The sequence below is a fragment of the Podarcis cretensis genome (assembly GCF_951804945.1).
Source record: "Podarcis cretensis genome assembly, chromosome: 6".
In the NCBI taxonomy this organism is placed as follows: Eukaryota; Metazoa; Chordata; class Lepidosauria; order Squamata; family Lacertidae; genus Podarcis; species Podarcis cretensis.
In genome coordinates, this window is record NC_137175.1 from 41,269,560 (window position 1) to 41,291,042 (window position 21,483).

A 21,483-nucleotide genomic window follows, 5' to 3' on the forward strand; every position below is an offset into this window, starting at 1 on the left:
CTTAACTGATTGATCAATATCTGACACAAGTTCACACTAACAACACCTTTGGCTAGGAGACTTCTTTCAGTCAGAGTAATCTGTTAAGTTTGTACTGCTTATAAAATGTGCCTCAGGTATATGTAAAACTGCTGTGAGACTTAACAAGTGTGTGACTGTCAAATAATGTAAGTCTGGAGGTTTAAACTCAGAAGCAAACTTCTCTCTATCTTAACCATTAATACACATCTTCCACCTTTTATTTTCCAGTAATCAGACACTGCTACATTTCATTACATTTTACTGTACAAAACTTCTGAACCTTCAATCAGATTATGCAAATCGCCCACCTCCACAATGAACTTTTAATTACTGGCATTTTAACCTTGCCCCAACCTCTTGGAAACTGCACTTGCTTTAAAACAGTTTGTCCTTGAACCAATTCACTAAAATTAAGAGCAGCTTACTCTGAAAGAGCAGAGTCTCATGGCACCTGAAAGATTTTTATGGCAAACGTTTTCATGGACTAAAGTGCACTTCATCAGGTGCATTCTTCAGATGAGGAGGACTATAATCCACAAAACCATATGCCACAATAAATTAGGTGTAGTCTTTACGTTACCATGAGACTCTAGTTGTTTTTGCTGCAAGACACTAAAAGAACTACCCTTCGGGGAAATAATGACACTAAAAGGCAAGGAGACATTTCTACCTCCACAAACAAATGCTAAATTATAAAGTTTAGTTCAGTCAATTTTGCATGATGGATGGATGAGGGAAAGGAACCAAGCACGTTATATCTAGAGTCCCAACACCAGTATCTTCGTAGCCTTAGGACAGCACCAACTCTTCTTAGGAGTGTTTTATTGCCACAGACTGCAAGCAAATTTAAGGAGGGCTCCTGGCAAAGACAAAAGACTTCCCAAACACCAAAATCTGGCACTCAGTACATTGAAATTACTATAACAACAACCAATAGATATTAAAGTATTGTGCTTTTTGACCATCATTCTTTGATGTGTTCACTTGTGGCTAATTAAATGCATAGTTTATTTACCTTTGAAGTGGTTTGCAGCAAACTGTCTGCTAAGTGAGACTGTCCGCATGAGCAGTGGTTTTTGAGTTTTATTACAACAGTGCTATAAAATCCATCTGTTACATAGTGCGTAACTTCACTGAACAAAACAAATGTGCTGACCTATCAAAAGTGATGTAACAAGCACCACATTCTAGCTGAAACAACTTGATAAAACAATCATAGCCCTTAAAATGCTTATGTTTTGATTTTGGGGGGGTGTTTATACAAGATTTAGTGTTCAATAAAAATCCATTTCTTTTCTCTCTTTTTTTCCAAGACCTCTGCGCATTCTGTCATCTTTTTATATTTCAAGGATATAATTAAAAACACAGCATATGTACTCTGGGAATATGTAATTCTCTATTAGCTGACCAATTTTGGTAGCACAGTGCATAGAGGTATATTGGCATTTGAGTCAGACATTAGATTAGCTCGTAGTTTGTTGGCTACCCCAACAACTGGGGGTAATCTGGAACCTATCCCTGGGAAAGAGCTTGTATAATGAGCAATCCGTTTGCCTGATGTTTTATCCATGCAGGGTGGCTTAGGTACTCGTTTACAAATCCAAGGATGTTTCAAAGCTTGGGTAGGAGTCATCCGTGCAGAAGGATCCCAATTAAGACATTCTTTCAGGAATTCTATAAACACGGGGTCATCACAGCCTTTTAATGCGGTGACCCAATCCTTGTTGCCTGGAGCACCACGCATTTTCCCCCTGCGTGATCTGCTGCCATTAAGAGTCATTTTCCCATCTGCCTGTGTCGTTACAGTGCAGTAACGAGGATGGCCTTTTGAATTGATGAAGTTTTTGGCTCGCTTGGATTGGTCTAGCAGCTTCTGTGGGGGCATTCCAAGGAGCTCCATCATACAAGCTAGCTGATCGCCTTCATCCTCCCCAGGAAAGAGAGGGTAACCAGTCAACAGTTCCACAAGAATACAGCCAAAACTCCACATATCTATGGGCATCCCATAACGGCTTCCCAAAATGACTTCTGGGGCTCTGTAGAATCGAGACTGTATGTAAGTGTAGACTCTTTGGTGCTCAAAACAGCTGGATCCAAAATCAATCACTTTGATTCCACTCCGCCCTTGTTGTTTTAGAAGAATGTTTTCAGGTTTCAAGTCACAATGTATGATTTTGTTTTTATAAAGAGCCTCCAAACATTGCAGTATAGAGTGGGCAAACTTTCGTACCAGCTGCACACTGAAGCCTTGAAATTTGTTTCTTTTGATCAGCTCATAGAGATTCATACTCAGGAGTTCAAAGGTCATACATATGTGATTCCTAAAGGTAAAACTCTCCAGCATGTGAATAACATTCATGCCACCAGTTTTATCCTGTTTTTTGAGATGCTCCAAGATCCGTATTTCTTCTGCCGCTTGCCGGTGAAACCTCTTTTCGTTACGTACCATCTTTAAGGCCAAATGCTGGTGGTGTTTGTGGTCATAAACTTTAGCTACTTGGCCAAAACTGCCTTTTCCAATTATTTTTAGTACTTCATATCGGTAGGCAAGATGGTCGTGAGGCACGTGAATGTAGCTGCCTTGTTCATCATCATATCCACCATTATTTGGGCCTCCAATGACTCCTTGCCTTTTCTTTGCATTTGCACCCACAAAATAAATTTCAGGAAAGTTCAATATTTCTTGCTGCTCATAGGCTGACAACTGCTGTTTGTACTGCTTCAGTGCTTGTTCTGGGGACTGACTTCCGGTTTTGTGTGCTTTTGTCAAGCTGCCACTATTTTTGTTGGTACTTATGCTATCAATGCTTTTATCTTTTGCTGGAGTTGGAAAAGACCTCTCAGAGGCATTTATTCCTGAAGACTGGAGAGTACTGCTCCTTCTGTTGCCAGAGTCTTCAAATAACTGCTCCACTTTGACTTGGCTGCCTGTCAGAGGATGGTCCTTCATTGTGATTGGGTTAGTAGTTACCTATTAGGATGAAACAAAGCAAATCTTTAGTTTCAGTTCTCATTTTAACAACGGGGAAACAAAGAAGCAACAAGACAAGCTTTTCAGATGGCACATTTACAAATACACTTATTCTGATCTAGTTCAGAAGCAACCGACCGCACAAGCATGCACAAGAGCAGCTATGCAACACCTACTGTTCAACCCGACATGTGGGCAGGTGCTGAAAGTTTAGCATTAAACCAGGGGTCACCAATGTGTTGCTCATAGGCACACAAGTTCACAGAGCTTTTCCTGGTGTCTGCAGGGACACACCCCACCCCCACTTAAATTGGTCTTGAAGCAGCATTCCATTGTAGTCAACATAATAGGTTGCAGTGAGTGCTTGGGTTCTGCTATGCGTGTAGTGCCCATGATTGTTTTCCCAGTTTTTAATGTGCTCATAGGCCCAGGTTGGCAACCCCTGGCATAAGCCAAGCCATAGCTGAAGTATGCATATTTGCCATCTTAGAACCACAGGAAGCCAACTACAAGGATGAAAAAATACAAAACACCACAAATAGGCACACAGAGGGGATACAAAGCAGAAGCAGGTTATGATAGAAGCCTTTTCACAGGGCAAATGGAATTCGGCCAGGGCAATGGGTGAATTCTAATTTTGTTACCGAGGACTCCATGCTACTCTCATATGTCTCTCCACAGTTCTCATCTACTTTATTTGAAGCTATATAACAAGGCAGAACTGAACACATTTTGCATCTGTCCTAGAAAGGAACTTTTGCTATCCTGTGCCAATAAAGGACTAAATATTTTCCGCAGTGAAAAGAGCAAACTGAAATTGGTAAGAAAACATAATAAAGGAGTTTCTCATTTCTGCAAGATTTCAGTGTAATATACGAAGGTAGACCTAAAATTCTATCCAAGGAGAAAGGCAACAGACGCACTTAAAGTTCATACTCTTTTAGTTCTACACTGCAAGGAAGTTACAAGCTGCTGTGTTATATTGTACAACAATTGTGGAAAGTGCAGAAACATCTGCTTTCCATTCTAGTCTTTAATCTCAAAATAAAGATAGCCAATCCTTGAAACTGAAAATAGAACTTCCATTTCAGTAAAAATATACACGTCTGAAGATAACTGGTGAGTGATGCTATCCATTTCCTGTATAGCAAGTTACTGTCTATCATCCCAACATAGCAGCAAAATAACAACTCATGGGAAATAACTTGCATATCTTTCCACTGAAATGCCAATACACAGTTTATCCCATTGGCTCAGAAAAAGAAAAGTTTTAAGAGATAAAGCTCTCTGGTTCTTCCTGATTACTACTTAACTGCTATATCTGCCTGGAAAATGTAGACAGTACATTTTGAGACACACACCTTTCCAGGAACTCATAGAAAATATGATCCACAGAATTAGCATTTTAGTAACACATTCTTCGCTGGGCTTATGGCTGAACTGCAGAGAAAGAATGACAGACGGTGTAAAATTCTGAATAAGAAGGCTAATTGCAGCAAATAATTCAAAATGACACTCTGTAACTCAGTAAGAAATCCAGGTTTTAGGGGAAACTCCATTTTCAGAAATGTCTGCTTTCCAATCCAATGCTTGCCTGAGGAATTCCAGACAGATTCTTCTCTTCATTTTACAGTAAAGGAGCCAAAATGAGAAAAGCAAAGTGGAATTGAACCTTAGTGAGCTGCAATTTTGTACAACATACAGTGTTTATCTGCAACCTAAAAGGTCACACCTTGAAATAAAAAGGTTAAGTATAGCATTTAAAAACTGATACTTGCTATGGATTAACACACAATAACAAAGAGGCACATGTCTGAAAAGACATTCTGCTATCACCTAAAGGTGAAGAGATTTTGCAACTGACAAGCACAAAAAAAGGTGAAAGTTTAAAGCTACATGGTGCCACAGACTGAACTATTTCAGACTTTCCCCTCTGACTAATAAATGAGGAAGATTTTTGGACCCATCTGACCCAAGGATGGTGGGTAATGTGCCTAAAAACTATAGTACTTGGAAGCTGGCAATGAATGAGTTCAGCTTTTGTGTTCTGTAAACCCAAGTTTCCAGCTTTCATGCTCCAAAATATAAAACTTGCCAAGTGTCAGAGAAGCATTGTTTTAATGGCTCAAAAAACCAAACAGGATTTGTAGAGAGGAATTTAATATAGAGTGATAACCACTTTTCCAGAAACAGAAACATATTTACGTGGCACAGAAATGCCGCCTCTTCCTACAAACCCAACCTCAGGACCTAACTTCCTTTCCGTGATCAAAATCCCATATTTTGCAAACATCAGAGAACCATGATCAAGTTAGTTTTCCACAACTATTTTCCCAAAGCATGTAAATGGACATATATGTTTGAGGTGAATTCCCTGCTACATCCTTCTTCATATCGGCTATCTATGTTGCCTAGGAAAGCCTCCTCCCTTCCAAAAGAAAGCAAACTCCCAGCCACTGACCACCTGATTTCATGACATAGCTCTTTCCCCATTCTCTGCTCTGAAAGAAATGCATGGTATGATTAAGCCTCATACCTCCTAGGGCAGTATTTTGTTTCACAACATTCTCTGTTTTGACAGTGATCCTACAAGGAAATAAACTCAGGTCATGCTGATAAGAAGAAAGTTAGAAAACTATTTGGGTTTGGTTTGGTTGGTTTTTAAGAACCGAGGACTAATGATTAGTCTTTTGTACGAACACAGAGACAACACACACACACACACACACACAGGCTTACAACAAACTCCCACAAGATGACATTAGCTTGAGAAAGCTCTACCTCACATTTCTCTGCACTGCTCTGAGTATGGACCTGGGCCTCCCGACATCAAGCAACCATTTAATGCACTAGAATTCAAACAGCTATGCCACTCTTTGCCCAATTCCCATTACTCAGTCATTTCCTGCTGGGGGGGGAAATGAGAAAGGAAATAAGAAAGAATTTCAACTTCTATGAAGTATTAATATCCTTTTAACATTCACCCATTTCGTAGCACAGTGCCCGACAGGTAACCTTTCTCCTCTCTCCTGAACAAGCTACAGTAAAAAGCATGTCTGCTTTCTGTTGTTTTCAGAACTGTCAAAAAGGCATCCAAACACAACAGTGGAGCTCAAGGGCCTCTTAAAACACACATTTTAAGACTGTAATTAGCAGCCAGATTAGCCCTCTGCTTCACTGCTAGATCTCATCTACTGGACCACAATTATTACACAAAGTAACCAGTAACAATCCAGAAGACCTAGAAAAATACTTTCAATATATTACAAAATGTAGAACAGGAAAGTCTGTTTCAGGTTTTAGAAAAAGTCCAATGTTCTATTATGAAAAGTCTGCAAACAGACACACACATTACATGCACTGTGTACTCTGAATAAGGCTAGGCATTTTCCAAAACAAAATCTATTTTGACAAATTTGTCAAATTATGAGACAACACTGAAGGAAAGGGGTGCAGGGACTAAATGGGCCCCATCATACACTGTCAATGAAACAAAATATCAAAATTTAACTATGATAATTTTTAAACAATGCTTTGTTTAAGATTATTTGGGAAGTACAGTGGTACCTCTACTTACGTTTACCTTCAGAATATGTGTGTGGCAAACCCGGAAGTATTTTTCCAGGTTTCGCCCCGCGCAAATGCGCAGAAGAACTAAACCGCACTGCGCGCATGCACCTCCAGATATAAACACCTCGGGATTTGACAGGAGCTCCGGAACAGATCCCGTGCGCAACTGGAGGTACCACTGTACACAGACATTGTTAGTCTACGTCGGGGTGGCGAACCTCCATTCTGTTGGCCCAATTAGGCGTGCCAAGCCATTTTGGGTAAGCCATGTCCACCTATCCTGTGACTGTACAGCACTGTGTACGGTATTCCAAGTGCAGTTGCACCACAGATTTGTATAACAGCATTATGATACTCGCAGTTTTATTTTCAATTCATTTTCTAAGCATTCCTAACACGTCGCCTTTTTCACAGCTGCTGCAAACTGGGTTTGACATCTTCATTTAGTTCTCCACTACACCAAGGTCTTGTTTCTGCTCAGTCACTTCTAGTTCTGGCCCCATGAGCATGTATATGGTGTACATCACTTTACACTTTTTTAAACATTTAATTGCATTTGCCATTTTATTGCCCATTTACACAGTATTTTGGAGCTCTTCACAGTTCCTTATTGCCTTAACCACCTGGAATGATTTAGTATCATCAGTTTACTTGGCTCCATCACTGCTCAATCCTAAATCATTTATGAACCAATTAAAAAGCACAATACTGATCCTGGGGGTACTCTACTTGCTACATCTTGCCATTGGATAACTGTCCATTTATTCCTGCCCTCTGCTCCCTGTTTCTTAACCAGTTACTGATCCACAAGAGGGCCTCTTATCTTATTCCATGACTGCTAAGCTCGGTCAGGAGTCTTTGGTGAGGCACTTCCAGAACTACATACAACTGTATCCCATAGTAAAAAGGTAAAGGTACCCCTGCCCGTACGGGCCAGTCTTGACAGACTCTGGGGTTGTGCGCTCATCTCACTTAAGAGGCCAGGGGCCAGCGCTGTCCGGAGACACTTCCGGGTCACGTGGCCAGCGTGACATCGCTGCTCTGGCCAGAGCCAGAGCCAGAGCCAGAGCCGCACACGGAAACGCCGTTTACCTTCCCGCTGGTAAGCGGTCCCTATTTATCTACTTGCACCCGGAGGTGCTTTCGAACTGCTAGGTTGGCAGGCGCTGGGACCGAGCAGCGGGAGCGCACCCCGCCGCAGGGATTCGAACCGCCGACCTTTCGATCGGCAAGCCCTAGGCGCTGAGGCTTTAACCCACAGCGCCACCTGCGTCCCACATCCCATAGTAATAATTTATTAGATTAACTCTCGATAAAAGAGAAGAGTTTGAATTCTTAGGGCAAAATACTCTTTCCACAGTAGCTGTACTTAAAGTTCATTGACATTTCCCCTTAAATTTGAGTCCACAATTCTACAAAATTAATTCTATTCTAGTCATGTAAATATTTAGTGAGCATTTCCATGCAGTAAACTTCCTTCACACCAATACATTTAAATAATATAAATTTTTCAGTTTGCAAAATGTATCAGTTATGCTATATTTTTAGCGGCCTTAAGCTATGGGACATTGAAACAAAGTCATATGGTCTCAGATACACTTGTGACCACTTATATTGCTGTTGTATCTGTGTAACTTAAATGGGATCAATTCTTAAACCAAAAGTTGGAGACATGCAACAGCAGCACAAAAACCGTGTGTTCACAGGCACAGATATATGGTAAGACTGCTTGAGTACTCCTTCTAGAGGGAAAAGATGGGTAAATCATCCTGTAACAAAATCACCCTTCTGACTCCCCAATACAAAATGGAAGAGAGGATGGGCAGAACAGCAGAAACAGTGCCATGGTTCACAGCATAGAGTTGCAGAATGCAAAAGAAGTGAGCCCTATTAGGGGATGGCAGAAACATAGTCAGACTCGCCTTTTGCATGTCTTACCTGCAACAGGCATGTCAGATACAAAAGTGAAGGAGTAGGTAGAACTAGAATGTACATGGTACACTCTACTAAGCAGATGGTAACCTAGCCACAGGAGGAGACAGGAGGATGCATGGCATCAGCCCTATTTGGCTTGCTTAGAAACTGTAATGGGTGTATGGGAGTTGCTCGTGCGTAAGTTGCCACCACTCCTGGCTAGGTAGCCTGGTTAAACCTTTCCTGACTGGACAGCCCTTCACTTCGTGGCTGTTCAGTCGCTAGCAGAATCCGTCAGTGGGTGTTTCTTAAACTTCTTCCAGCACAGAAGCTCTTTGACGCCAAGTCTACGCCTACTTTCCCTGCGCGGAAGTCTTCTGCCCAGGGTGGGTGTGGGCAGAGGAGGACCTGTGCTCTCCCCACTGGTCTCCAGCGAAGAGTCCTGGAGACCCCTCTCCGATTCCCCCAACTGCCCCCCTTTATCCCTGGTGTTACGCTGATTTCCTTCCCCAGCTGCTGAGTTCCCTCTCTCCCTGCTTGGCCCTTCTCCGGCATCGCTTGGGAGCCCTGCCTCCACTTCTGGCTCCGATGTCAGTTCCCTGACAGAAACCAACCATGGTTTGTTTTAAAACAGAATCCTTGGTTTGTACAAAATGCTAAGCCAAGATTCTTTACTGGCAAAAACCAAACTTGGTGTCAGGAGGAGGGAGAGTGCATGAGCTCAATGCTTTACTTCGGCTTGGAGAGGTTTGTGCATGTAGCACTATAATATAGTTTAGTGTTCCATGTGACTGTAGTCACTGTGTCCTTCCTGAGCTACTAGCTGTGTATACCAGGGCAAAGAAGGTACATGAGGAAAAGGGCCTATCACAGTGAGCATGCTTACATGATAAAGGTTCAATTCTCATTTCTATATAGGGCCTGGAATGGCTCACATATAACCCTGAAGAGTCACTTAGACAATACTGAACTAGATGGTCTGAGTATGATGCAGCTTTCTATGAGCCCTAACCCAGCAGAATAGCACACATTTCACAGGCAGGAGCTTCTAGGTAAAACCAAGATGCAATCTTCCTCTGGAAAACAGTGCAGTGTCAGAGGAGTGTTGCATGAGTCAATTGCCTGGCTTTCAGATGATGTAGGTTGCCTTTTGTATCACTGGTCCCATCTAGTCAAACATCCCTCATGCTGGTTTGCCCAGGTCTGTTCATTATCTCCTCCACCTCCAAACTGACTCTCACTGATCACGGTGGCAGTGACCAGGCTGCCTGTGAGTGCAGAGGAGACTGCCAGTGTGGTGCAGTGGTTAAGAGTGGTGGATTTGTAATCTGGTGAACCGGGTTCGCTTCCCTGCTCCTCCACATGCAGCTGCTGGGTGACCTTGGGCTAGTCACACTGAAGTCTCTCAGCCCCACTCACCTCACAGTTTGTTGTGGGGGAGGAAGGGAAAGGAGATTTTTAGCCGCTTTGAGACTCCTTAGGGTAGTGATAAAGCGGGATATCAAATCCAAACTCCTCCTCTTCTTCTTTTACCCTCACTGGAGGTAAAATGGCAAGCGGGTAGAAATGTTGCATCTCTTCAGACCTGATAGCAAATAATTCGCCAAAGACCTTTTTCATTTAAAGTCCCTTCCTGAGGCTAGCAGAGGACAGAACATACTCTGGGGTGTGGAAATTATCCCAACCTGCTCACCTCCAGTAACAAACAAATGGTCAGCTATAACAAAAGGCAAGCATTTTACTAAACAGCATCCAAGACACATGGATGGGGTTGCCAGACTTTTATGAAAGTTGTGTAAGACAACAGGATAGCAGGTGGTTTACTCTGCAGTGCAATCCGTCACCAGAGTGTGCAACTGTCCACAATGCAACTTATGCACTGGAAAAAGTGAAAGTTGGCAACCCCACAGAGAAACAGCCAGAATCATACAGGTTACTGAGGCAGGTAATGCTGAAGGCCTCACTTGGTCTGCAATGGTGCTGGGAGTAAGGAAGAAGCTACAGCTTCTGTTCAAGGTCAGACTATGGAGTGCCAGGGGAGGGTGCACACAGACAGTAGAGAACAATGGTCAGCAACTGCAGCACATAGTTCCTGGACCACAATGCTCACCCGGTGTTTTTGATCAAGTGTGTGTGGGAGAGTGCTGTCTCCCTTTACCCAACCCCCAATGGGGAGTAGATTGCGATCACCAAGACAATACTTACCTATCTCTTGTAGGAAGTTGCAGTGTTTTGTTCTGCTCCATGCCCCCAACTGCAAAAGGGATCGTGAGTGTTTGGCAAGCAATGGTTAGAGTGCAGTTCCTGCCATTCATCAACAGAGAGCTTACCTTCATGTGGGGGTTCATGGCCACTGGCCTCCCCCTCCCTTACTGAATGTACTTACCTTTCCTGTGTGGGTGGCAATGCTACTAGCTGTGGAGGGAGGAAGAATGGTTAGCCAATATACAGTAAACAATACTGAAGTGGGGTGGCTGGGAGTGAGGGGGCACTATGAGGCATGGTACCCTTCCCATGCTTAATTGTGTGGTGTGTGTGCATCCCTAGGTATAGTGGCAGAATCAACATGCATCTTGCTGTTTGTGTGGAGACTAGAGACAAGAGTACCTATAGGGGCTGCAAGAAGGTGTTAGCAACCTGCTCTTCCTAGAGGTCTCCTGATGAGGCTGTTTGTGTAAAGTGCCCTTTCTCCATAGCTCCCATTACTAAAGTTCTCCCTTGCATGCTCCAAGTATTCCTAACAAAGCCCCATGCTCTCATCGGAGCTATAGCGCCTGTCAGGATTTATATACTGCTGTAGGTGTGATGTAATTGAGTGCAGCATTATCTGCATCCTATGTCTGTGGAGCTGTGGCCAGAGCCGGAGGGTTATAGTGTGTTTCAACTCTCCACTCAGTTGAATGGTCTTACCATTTTTATGTCAGTGTAACTGACGTAGGCGCCAGGAGCAGAGTCTGAGAGAGTTTATGATTCAGACGGCTCCTTTCCAACATATCCTACACCACCTTTATTGGTCCCTGAACCTGCAGGATGTCACACCACAACAGAAGTAAAGCTGGTTAATTTGTGATATTATGCCAACATAACCCTGATGTTAGTACAATGTTGCCAGTACAGATAATTCATGCCAAATTCGATGGTGCTCCAGCTGGCGTAAGTGTGCTTAGACTGTGGGATGTCAGAAGCCACTTTCCTATAGTTTGGCTTGGCTTAACTGGAAAGCAAAGAACTCCCTTTCTCCCCATTGGAATCATCCTTCAACACATTTCACACCTGGTTAGAATTCCAAATCCTGTTGTTCAGGTTTGGTAACCTGACTTCCCTGAGACAGCTGGGATGCAAAGAACCCTCTCTCCAGTAGAATGGCCAGCTGGATAATGATCAGATGACTTTTGGCAGACTGACCCACATTACAATTTTAACTACAAGTTCCATTTCCAATCAGATGACTTCAGAGTAACCTGTCACTCTGCTTCCAACACTTCCTCTTGCAAGAGCTGGACTACATAGTTTACTTAGCCCATAGACTAGCTGTTAGCAGCCAAGAGAAATGAGTGACAACACATGTGGTGTGTTGTTCAGATCAGCTTTTTGAATACTCCCAATATAGGTTAGCCTTGGAAGATTGCTTGTTCTCTTAATATTGCACTATTTACTTCTGAGTAACCATGCTCAGGACTGTCTAAGTACAATAGGATTTAACTCCTTAGAGCACTAAGATTGCAGTATTAGAAGACAAGGGCATTTCCAGTTTATTGTAGACTCAGTGCTGCTTGTGCACATAGGTTTCTCAAGAGTGTCCATACAAATTTGTCAGCATCAAAACACCAGTCCATAGTACTACAATTAATCTGGATTTCCCTCACTGTGAAAAATCCAGTAAGCAAAAATTGCCCTATTATACATTAGCGGTCATCACTGGTGTGGAAGCTAGTTGCATTTTTTTGTGTGGGTTGGGGGCAATTTGTCATGTGTATGATGTTTCAGTGGGTAGCCCCTTCTGTTTGCGCCTCACCTAATCACAACCTAGCCAGTTTTTGTTTCTGGCACACCCTAATGCCAAACAAAAACATTTATTTCCACTGACTGGAAATTGCAATGCATATATCAGACTTTTTAATTATTTTTAAAAAGTAACATGGCAGTTGTGCACAAGACCTCTAACACTCTTTGCACAAAAACTATACCAAGTCAGGAAAATTGCACTTTTATGCAAGAGCTGAGTACTATTTTTATTTTTAATGGAAACAGATATTGCTCCCCACAAAATAATACAAGCCTTCATTCTGCTCATTGTGAAACATGAAAACTAAAGCTAGCAACATTTGGTCTTACACTGTTGTGCACTTCCTGGAAGTTTTGTTTTTATTGCATGTGCGCATGGTGCAGAAAAGAACCTTGCACACATGCTCAGAATGGAGAAGTATTTGAAGGGTTGAGGGGAAAGGCAAACAAAAAACAAACAAAAAAATTCCATAAAAACCTATGGTATGAACCTTTAGTTAAGTGAATACATTCAGGAATGTTTACCTTAGGTAAAGTTTAAAGCAGATGCTGGTTGCATACATTGGACTTTATTTATTTCCTCCTTAAACCTCATTGATAATACGAATAACATTTAAGCTATTTAAATATTCCCCACTTTCACTTGGGTCAATAAGGCAAATGCCTTTATAGATTTCAATATAATTTTTAGTTATACTTTTTAAAGAAGCAACTACATATGGCAGCTCACAAAGATTTCAGAAACAGGATATTGAAATTACAGAATTATCAATGGATATTTCCCAAGAAGTAAGTCCCACTAATTTAAAATGGGTTTATTCCCATATAAGTGTACAGAGGACTGTACTTCAAAAAGCAAGAAATCCATGACTGAAAGGGTTTATAAGAAAACATAGCATAAATAATCTGAACAGGCACATGGGTATTTGATTATTTTTTTTAAGGGCACAAAATTCAAAGATGGCCTAGAAAAACAGTATTCTCTTTTATATGCATTCATAAATTATTTGAATATGTGTGTATGCACACACATATACACACTTGCCAAGACAGGGGGAGGGCAAAAAGGATTGTTAGTTGTCACAAGCTGACAAACACCCGTTTATAACAGTCATGATCTGACCCAATGCATTTGCTTTCACATCTCTATGTCACATTCTAATCCATTACTCCCCTCTGGCTTTTAACCACAAGTTTCCAATAAGCAATCATGGCATGATAGAATGCTAAAACTGTACATGCCAGTTTCTTCTCTCAGTGATCAGACTATGCAGGGAATCTTTGGTTTCACTCAGAATAGAATTCCCCTGTTGCTGGAAAGTATTTACACATCATCTTACAGTTAAGATCATTGCCACAGCTGGATATAATTGATGCAACCCAAATGAGCCACTTCAGCCAGCTTCCAAAGAAATACAACTCTGATTAAAACATCTATCATGTCTATAAAAATAGAATTCAAGTGACAGGGAATAGTGGTGTTCTAAAAAGAAATAGGGTTCCTTATTTACTGGGAGCATATGAAGAAATAAAAACAACACCCATAATACATAAACACAAAAGTACTATTTCAGCCCTATAAATGCCTTGTTGCATTTAAAAGTTAAAGTATATTCAGATACACACAGGTGCAGTCCTAGTACTCCTGTGCCAAGTATAAATGCAACAAACACAGCTCCCCAGATAACACAACAGACTTCTGCACCTATAGTGGGATCTCTCTCACTTCTGACCAACAAAGAGAGCACAAACACAATTATCAGTTCTACTATCTATGGCTTGCTTCTTCACCAATCAGATTTTACTTCTGTCTTATCCTAGAAACTTGATTTATTTAACAGTTAGAAGAATAAAGTCACAGAAGAGCTGCTCTTGCAACTCTTACTCTCACGTAAGCTGGAAGAGAATGAATTCAATAATAATATTTTGAGACACCTGAGTATAGGGCAGTATAGAAATTCAATAAATTAATAAATAAATAGTTTATTTCTAACTTTATATATTGATGTTTCCCCTGAGGAATACAAATGGATGTCTAGAACAAGCTTGAAAATTTAGAAGACAGCTTTTAAACATATTTTTCATCACTGCAGAAAGGACCAGAGAACCTCTAAAGTGCTAGGTGTACTGTCTGCACAGAGACAGGCAGGTTTTTAGCACGTCTTAATTCAGCTCTCTTGTCAAGAGATGTTAAAGCTGCTCTCTGTTCCCTTACCTGGGCATGCCTGTTGTTGTCACCAGGCCCTCTCCCACATCATGAGCACCTCCTGGGGCTATGCTACAATAGGGGAGGGGGAAAGAGAAGCAGTAAGGCAGGCAGAGCAGCAGTGGGGTGACTACCCCCAGAAAACTGAGTCGCAAGGCTGTACTTGTTAAGACAGGAATGAATTACTGACTAATAAAACACACATACATTAGTATCATGAGTTGCATCCAGTTATTAAGTAACATTCTAGATCATGCCAAACAGCATATCCTATGGCCTGGAATAAAATCAGTAAGAACAAAACGACCTTCCTAATGGATACAGCTGTATTAATGTTTTGCAACACTGGAGACAGAATTCAAGATTCCTGAAATTACTTACATTAGGTCTCCCCAGTGACGGAAGTCCAGAAGGGGTGCATTCTTCATTTGTAGGATCTGTATATCTAATCTGATCTATTCTCATGTAGGAATCGTACAAGCCATCTCCAAACCTGGCTGGAAATAACAAGATGGTCAGTAAAAACTAACACCAATTCATACAAACATTATTTTTAATTTATTTTTCAGTAAGCCACTTAAGTTTGCACAGGATGAAAAAACGAAACAAAAAAGCAGCAACTATAACACAGCTAAAAACCAGTTTCTTAAGGGTAGATCAGATATTGGAAACCTGTGGCCCTCAATGTGTTTTAGGACTTCATAGCTCATTGTCCCCAGCCAGCATAGCCAAGTCAGAGATGATGGGAATTGTTGTCCAGCAACCTCTGAAGGGCCACAGGTTCCACATCACTAGGCTAAATGTTCACTTAGCTTTAGGATTTGTTTATGGATCAAGCTCTCAAACCAGATCCATTTATCACAAGTATCAAGAAAATCTTAAAATCTTTTAGCTAGCAATGTGTTTTAAATAAAATTATCTGAGAGGAGTACACAATTCTGTAAGATCTTTATTTAAAGGTTGCAAAATAAGCCAATAAATAGATAAAATTCCTTCTAAAGTAAATGAAAGTGCAAATGTGTTGCACAGCACTTATAAATCAATGTCTGCTTAATGTGACAGAGAATAATAGTTCCAGAAATACAAATTACTACACAAATCAATATGTGTATTGGGTCACAAACACAGTTGTCTACAAATATTATATTGCTATGTAACTGTAAAAACACCACCTCCAACGTTACTTACACTAAGGCTGAAATCAGTAGAGCTTGCTTCCAAGCAAACATGCAAAAGAATGAGCTGTAAATATTACCTTAATTTTCTACATTTTTGTTTTAAACTGATCTCCAATTAGAAGTTATATTCCAACCACTTATCCTTGGTTATGCAAATGATTATATTTTCACGAGAATGCTGCATTTATTGTCATCCCCCCCCCCAATAAATGCCACAGACCAAAGTTTGATACCGACATATATGCATAGCTATAAAACAGTACAGTGGTACCTCGGGTTAAGTACTTAATTCATTCCGGAGGTCCGTTCTTAACCTGAAGCACCACTTTAGTTAATGGGGTCTCCCACTGCTGCCACACCGCCGGAGTACGATTTCTGTTCTCATCCTGAAGCAAAGTTCTTAACCGGAGGTACTATTTCTGGATTAGCGGAGTCTGTAACCTGAAGTGTATGTAACGTGAAGCGTATGTAACCCGAGGTACCACTGTATTCTATTCCTGAAGATGCTGTTTTAACAAATGTGTTCTATAGACACAGTGAAAGAGAAAAATCAATGGTGTGAAGTAAAAGAAATAGGTTCCTCACCCTGCCTTACTTGATCACTAAAGAAATTGCCTTTCTTTTAAAACTTGGATTGCAAAACTAACAAACAAAATAGTTACATGGGGAGTACTGCTGATCTGAACAAATGAATGCTCCTTGCCCTAATTGAAAACAGTTAAAAAGAAGTCAACTAAGTTGCCAACGGAAAAATGTCAAAATAAAAATTCTTCCTTATGCAGAATTTGGCAGTGACTTGAAGGAATCTGGCCTGCCTGCCTCTAAGTCTCTTAAAGTCATAAAGAGTATTTTGGATATGCGTTTACACACAAAGTGCTCTGAAACATGAGACCATTTCAGATCCATACTGATCAACCTTCCCCTGGCGCTAAACTCGCCCAGACCTAACAAAGCAATTGTTACAGAACCTTAGAAAGAAAGAAATCGACGTCGTTTCCTATGGTGAAGCACTCAGGCCAGCTTGTCCTCCCAACTCAGGCCAGCTTGTCCGTTAAAATCAGACGCCGGCTGCTTTGTCCTGACTGGCATTTGAAACCTCTCGTGCAATGGGGAGTTTTCCCCTGGTCTCCTGGGGAACCCGTCCCGACACGATTCCCGAGGCTCCATCCGCATTTTTCTCTTTCAGTCGACTCCATCCTCCACCACCCCAGCGAAAACACGTAGGGCCGAATCCACTGACAGTCCTACTCAAGAGCAGACCCACTGAAAACAAGGAACATGGCTAACCCAGGCCCATTATTTCCGAAAGGTCTACCCTTGAGTAAAACTTAGTTGGATGCAACCCACAAGCTCCGATTGCAATCGTGTGCATGTTTACTGGGCGGCCAATTCCGCAACGAGGCTTAACCCACAACAGGACCGGGCTTTTAGCATTTTTGCCGACGGTGCTTTCTCCGTCGCGACCCCTGCAAAAACAAAACAAAAAAACACACACACCCGGCCGGCCCTTAGCTTCAAAACAAGCTTGCCGCAACCTCATGTCTCTCTCTTTCTCTCCCACCATCCCTCTCTCTGGTGCTAGATTCCCCCCGCGCCATCCTCCTCCACAATATTCCCCCCCCCCGCTGCATTATACTGCGGATCCAGATCACCTAAAACGGATGAGTTATCCTTTAAACTCCTCGCAATCGACCTAACGGAAGGGCGCAGGGTGGAAAAGGGAGCAACAAAGAAGTGGATTTCACACACTCGCACGCACACACAGCGCAGGACGCGGGATCGCTGGGAAGACTCTCTTCCTTCGTAAAACAACACAACAGCTTCCCCTCCCAATGTAGGCGATCGGGGGGGCCCCCCACCTCAAGATCCCCGTTGCACAAAACGGGGGTGGACGAGGCAGGCGCAACGTGGCCTCTCTCCGAGGAAGCGGAGCCAGCGCGGCATGTGCGTTCGGCTGCATATGCAATAATACAGATCGATACTTCGCCTCTCTTCTTGTCCTCTTCCGCGAGAAGCCCCGCGGGACCCCCCTCTCCGAGTCTTCGAATGGCCCAAAGGCCCTCTCGCCTCGAGGAGTGGAGGGATCCATTCCAAGTCGGGGGGGGGGGTAGGAATAAAATCCGAGGTAGAGACCCAGGGAGCCCCATCTAACCTCCCCGCCCGGGAGGGGCCGTTATTACCTGCAGTGAGGGGACCCTCCGGCTTCCTGCTCAGCAGCATCATGGCGGTAGCGGGGTGGAAGCCCGCGGGCCCTGCGCCCCATCACCCTAGTCAGGCCCACACTCCGGCTCGCGCTGCCTGCCTGCCTGCCTGCCTGGTTCGCTCGCTCGCTCGCCTCTTTCTCCTCTGAGGCTGTAGCACGGCGGGCGGGGCCGCGGCAGTGCTCAGGGCGCGGTTGCTAAGGGAACGTCTGCTTGGCCCTCTATGCGCTTGCGCGGTGAGAGGAGGAGGCGAGCGGGGACAAGAGAAAGGAAACGGGAGGGCGCCGAGGGGGGAAAGGGGATGAGTGGGGAGAGAGAAGGCGGCGGCGGGGGGGGGTGTTTGCTGGCAGGCGGCTTGGTAAATAAAATAATTTGAGCAACCCAATGTGTGCGTGTGTGTTTTAGGGCCACGCCTTAGGAACCTTGCCGGGACCTCAAAAAGAGCCTCTTGTCTGTAGCGAAGCCACGTCGAATGCGAATAACAACAACACAGAGCCTTGTGGCACCTTGAAGACTAACACGTTCATTATGGCATGAGCTTTCGTGGACTTTCACTGTGGCTGGCGCTTATTGCAGCATGGGCTGCCCTAACAGTTATTATGCCGCAAGCTCTTGGTCTGACACAAGTGTTCTCCTAAACAAAGCTGCCAGATCTTTTAAGGTGTCAGCACCACCACGAGACGCTTGCAACGCGTGGGTATACGTCTTCACTCATAAGTCTGCCAAGAAACCGTGGTTTTATTATTTTAAGGAGGAAAACCATAACTCAGTGGTATAAAGCAACTGCTTTGCACGTAGACGGTCCCAAGGGCAACACTCACACAACTTAACACTGGGAGACCCCTGCCTAACATTCTGGAAAGCCACTTGCCAATCACGGTAAACAATACTGAGCTAGATGGACAAGTGATCTGGCTTGATAAAAGGCAGCTTCCCCTGCTTCTGTTTTATCTTTCTGCCTACTAAACAGTTCTGTGTAACTCCCAAGCTTGAATACTTTCAGCAACAGGCCAAGTGTATGTCCACCGTGACACTAGAAGATCCAAAACACATTCAATCTGACAAACCAGTTAAAACTAGGCTACATTTATTTCCAGTGTAATTGTATGCCCATTTGAGTTTGGTGGGTCTAAACCAGACAGCCTAGGACTTGCCAATCAGAAGATTGGCAGTTCAAATCCATGCGACAGGGTGAGCTCCCATTGCTCGGTCCCAGCTCCTGCCTACCTAGCAGTTCAAAAGCACATCAAAAAGTGCAAGTAGCTAAATAGGTACCGCTCCGACGGGAAGGTAAACGGCGTTTCTGTGCGCTGCTCTGGTTCACCAGAAGCGGCTTAGTAATGCTGGCCACATGACCCGGAAGCTGTACGCTGGCTCCCTCGAACAATAAAGCGAGATGAGCGCCACAACCCCAGAGTCGTCTGCGACTGGACCTAACGGTCAGGGGTACCTTTACCTTTGCCTCCACCAAAGTGTGTGTAGGATTTCAGCATTAAGCTGTGTTTTAAATAAGCTTTGGTTAGGAACTTACTTGTAACAGAGGATTGTTTATGTTGAGTGGAATATACAATGCCTGACAAATTGAGCTCCCGATTATCTAGGGCAAGGGTGGGGAAGCTCAGACGCAGTGGCCAAAATGTGGTTCATGGATATCTCCCCAGGCCCTCCCTCTGATAATGCCTGTTGCTTGTCTGGATGGAGGAGAGAGGGGGATGTGTGTAGATACTAGCCTACTGTACAAATGCAAAATGTACATGTATTGCTTCATCAGTGAGGCAAGGAAGGTGGAGTGACTGCCTCAGGCAGCAGGATCCATAGAGGCAGCAGATCCTGATGTAGATCCTTATTCCCCCACACACACCTTGGGGTTCTGATTTAGATCTTCACTCACCCCTTCTTCCTTGGCAGTGAGGGGAACACTATCTTGTGGTTCACCTCAGATGCCCAGATGTCTTGGACTGGCCTTGGTTCCACCCATTTTTGCTGGCAGGTTGGTGGAAAGGGAATGCAGCACAACATGGGACATACATTATGTCGAACAAAAAGTGTCAGGTGCCCCACCCCGTTCCCCATAAGTCCTGTCTTTTGATATAAATTTGACATTGCTTGATATGGATTTCATATAAATTTGATATAGCTTGATATACTTTTTAATATAAGTGATGTCCTACAGGATGACAATGGTGGGTCATACACTCCCTCAGTGCAACCTGCTGTCCCAAGGTGTACTGCACAATGCTGTCACCAGTACTGAAGATTGAACTGCCCATCTAGACAGGGGCACCATCTTGTTCTTCACCTCAGGCATCAATATGTCTTGGGTCAGCCCTGCTGGAACACCCACACATATTTTGCACCTCACTCCAGTTGGTAGGCATCAGGATTCTAATATTTGTCTTGTTTTTATTTAACCGCATTTGTACACCACTATATTGTAGAAGCTACTAACCTGAGTTTGACCAAACTACGGGAGGCAGTGTAGAAACCTCAAACCAGCTTACATAAAATATATAATATACATTGAAATTATTGATAAAAGTAAGAAGTTAAAAGCGAGCCGACCTACAAAAAATAAAAATAAAGCAAGCAGTTAAAAATATACGGATAGTTCAGTTGCTTAGAGTGTGGTGCTAATAATGCCAAGGTTGCAGGTTTGATCCTTAGGGTCCCTTCCAACTCTACAATTCTATTATTATAAAATAAAATTACATATTAAAATACATTCCAACTTTACATTACAGGTTGGGCCTAAACAAAAAAGTATTTAGCAAGCACTGAAAACAGTACAGCAGAACAAAATAGATTGCAATCCTTAGGGTCCCTTCCAACTCTACAATTCTATTATTATAAAATAAAATTACATATTAAAATACATTCCAACTTTACATTACAGGTTGCGCCTAAACAAAAAAGTATTTAGCAAGCACTGAAAACAGTACAGCAGAACAAAATAGATTGCAACACCTGTAGTCTGTCCACTTGTTTATAGGTTTACACATTATGAGTTGTCTTTAAGTTATGCCTATGCCAATCAAAATAAAACATAGTGTGTTGAATACTATCTGTGTGCAGCCAAGAAAAGATTTTGGGGGTTTTTGTGTGGAGCTTCTGTGCTTGGTTATAATGAGAGCTTGGGATGCCGAGAAAATTATTTGCTAATACCCTGCTACCATATATAAAATTCGATCTTGTACTAAGAATGAAAAATATTGACATAAACAATATTTAAACAAATATTGTGTTCAATATGCCTTCCTTTCTCTTGATCCCTAAAGTGAGTTTTTATCCATCCTTCAGTTCTTAGAATCTTTCTTTCTTTTTAGCTGAAAACTCCCAATTGACCTCCTCATGGTTGAAAATGATACCTTTTGTTGACTATTCTTGCTCTTTAGACAATATTCTCATGAGCACTAATAG

General features: G+C 42.7%; 1 protein-coding gene across 6 annotated transcripts in view; it reads right to left on the reverse strand.

The window, feature by feature from the left end:
- Positions 1-210: 210 nt before the first annotated feature.
- DYRK3 (dual specificity tyrosine phosphorylation regulated kinase 3) overlaps positions 211-21,483 on the reverse strand; it is a 40,628-nt gene continuing 19,355 nt past the window's right edge. The window contains exons 1-4 of one of the 6 annotated variants that reach the window (XM_079979297.1): positions 15,069-15,184; positions 14,697-14,759; positions 4,354-4,432; positions 211-2,992 (exon numbers count right to left, since the gene is read on the reverse strand). In XM_079979297.1, coding sequence (XP_079835423.1) covers positions 1,421-2,971 — 1,551 coding nt within the window. In that variant the 5' untranslated portion in view covers positions 2,972-2,992; positions 4,354-4,432; positions 14,697-14,759; positions 15,069-15,184 and the 3' untranslated portion in view covers positions 211-1,420. Of the gene's footprint in view, positions 2,993-4,353; positions 4,433-14,696; positions 14,760-15,068; positions 15,185-18,045; positions 18,210-21,483 lie in introns of those variants that run through there. The other 5 variants (XM_079979294.1, XM_079979295.1, XM_079979296.1 and 2 more) reach the window with 5 other exon arrangements.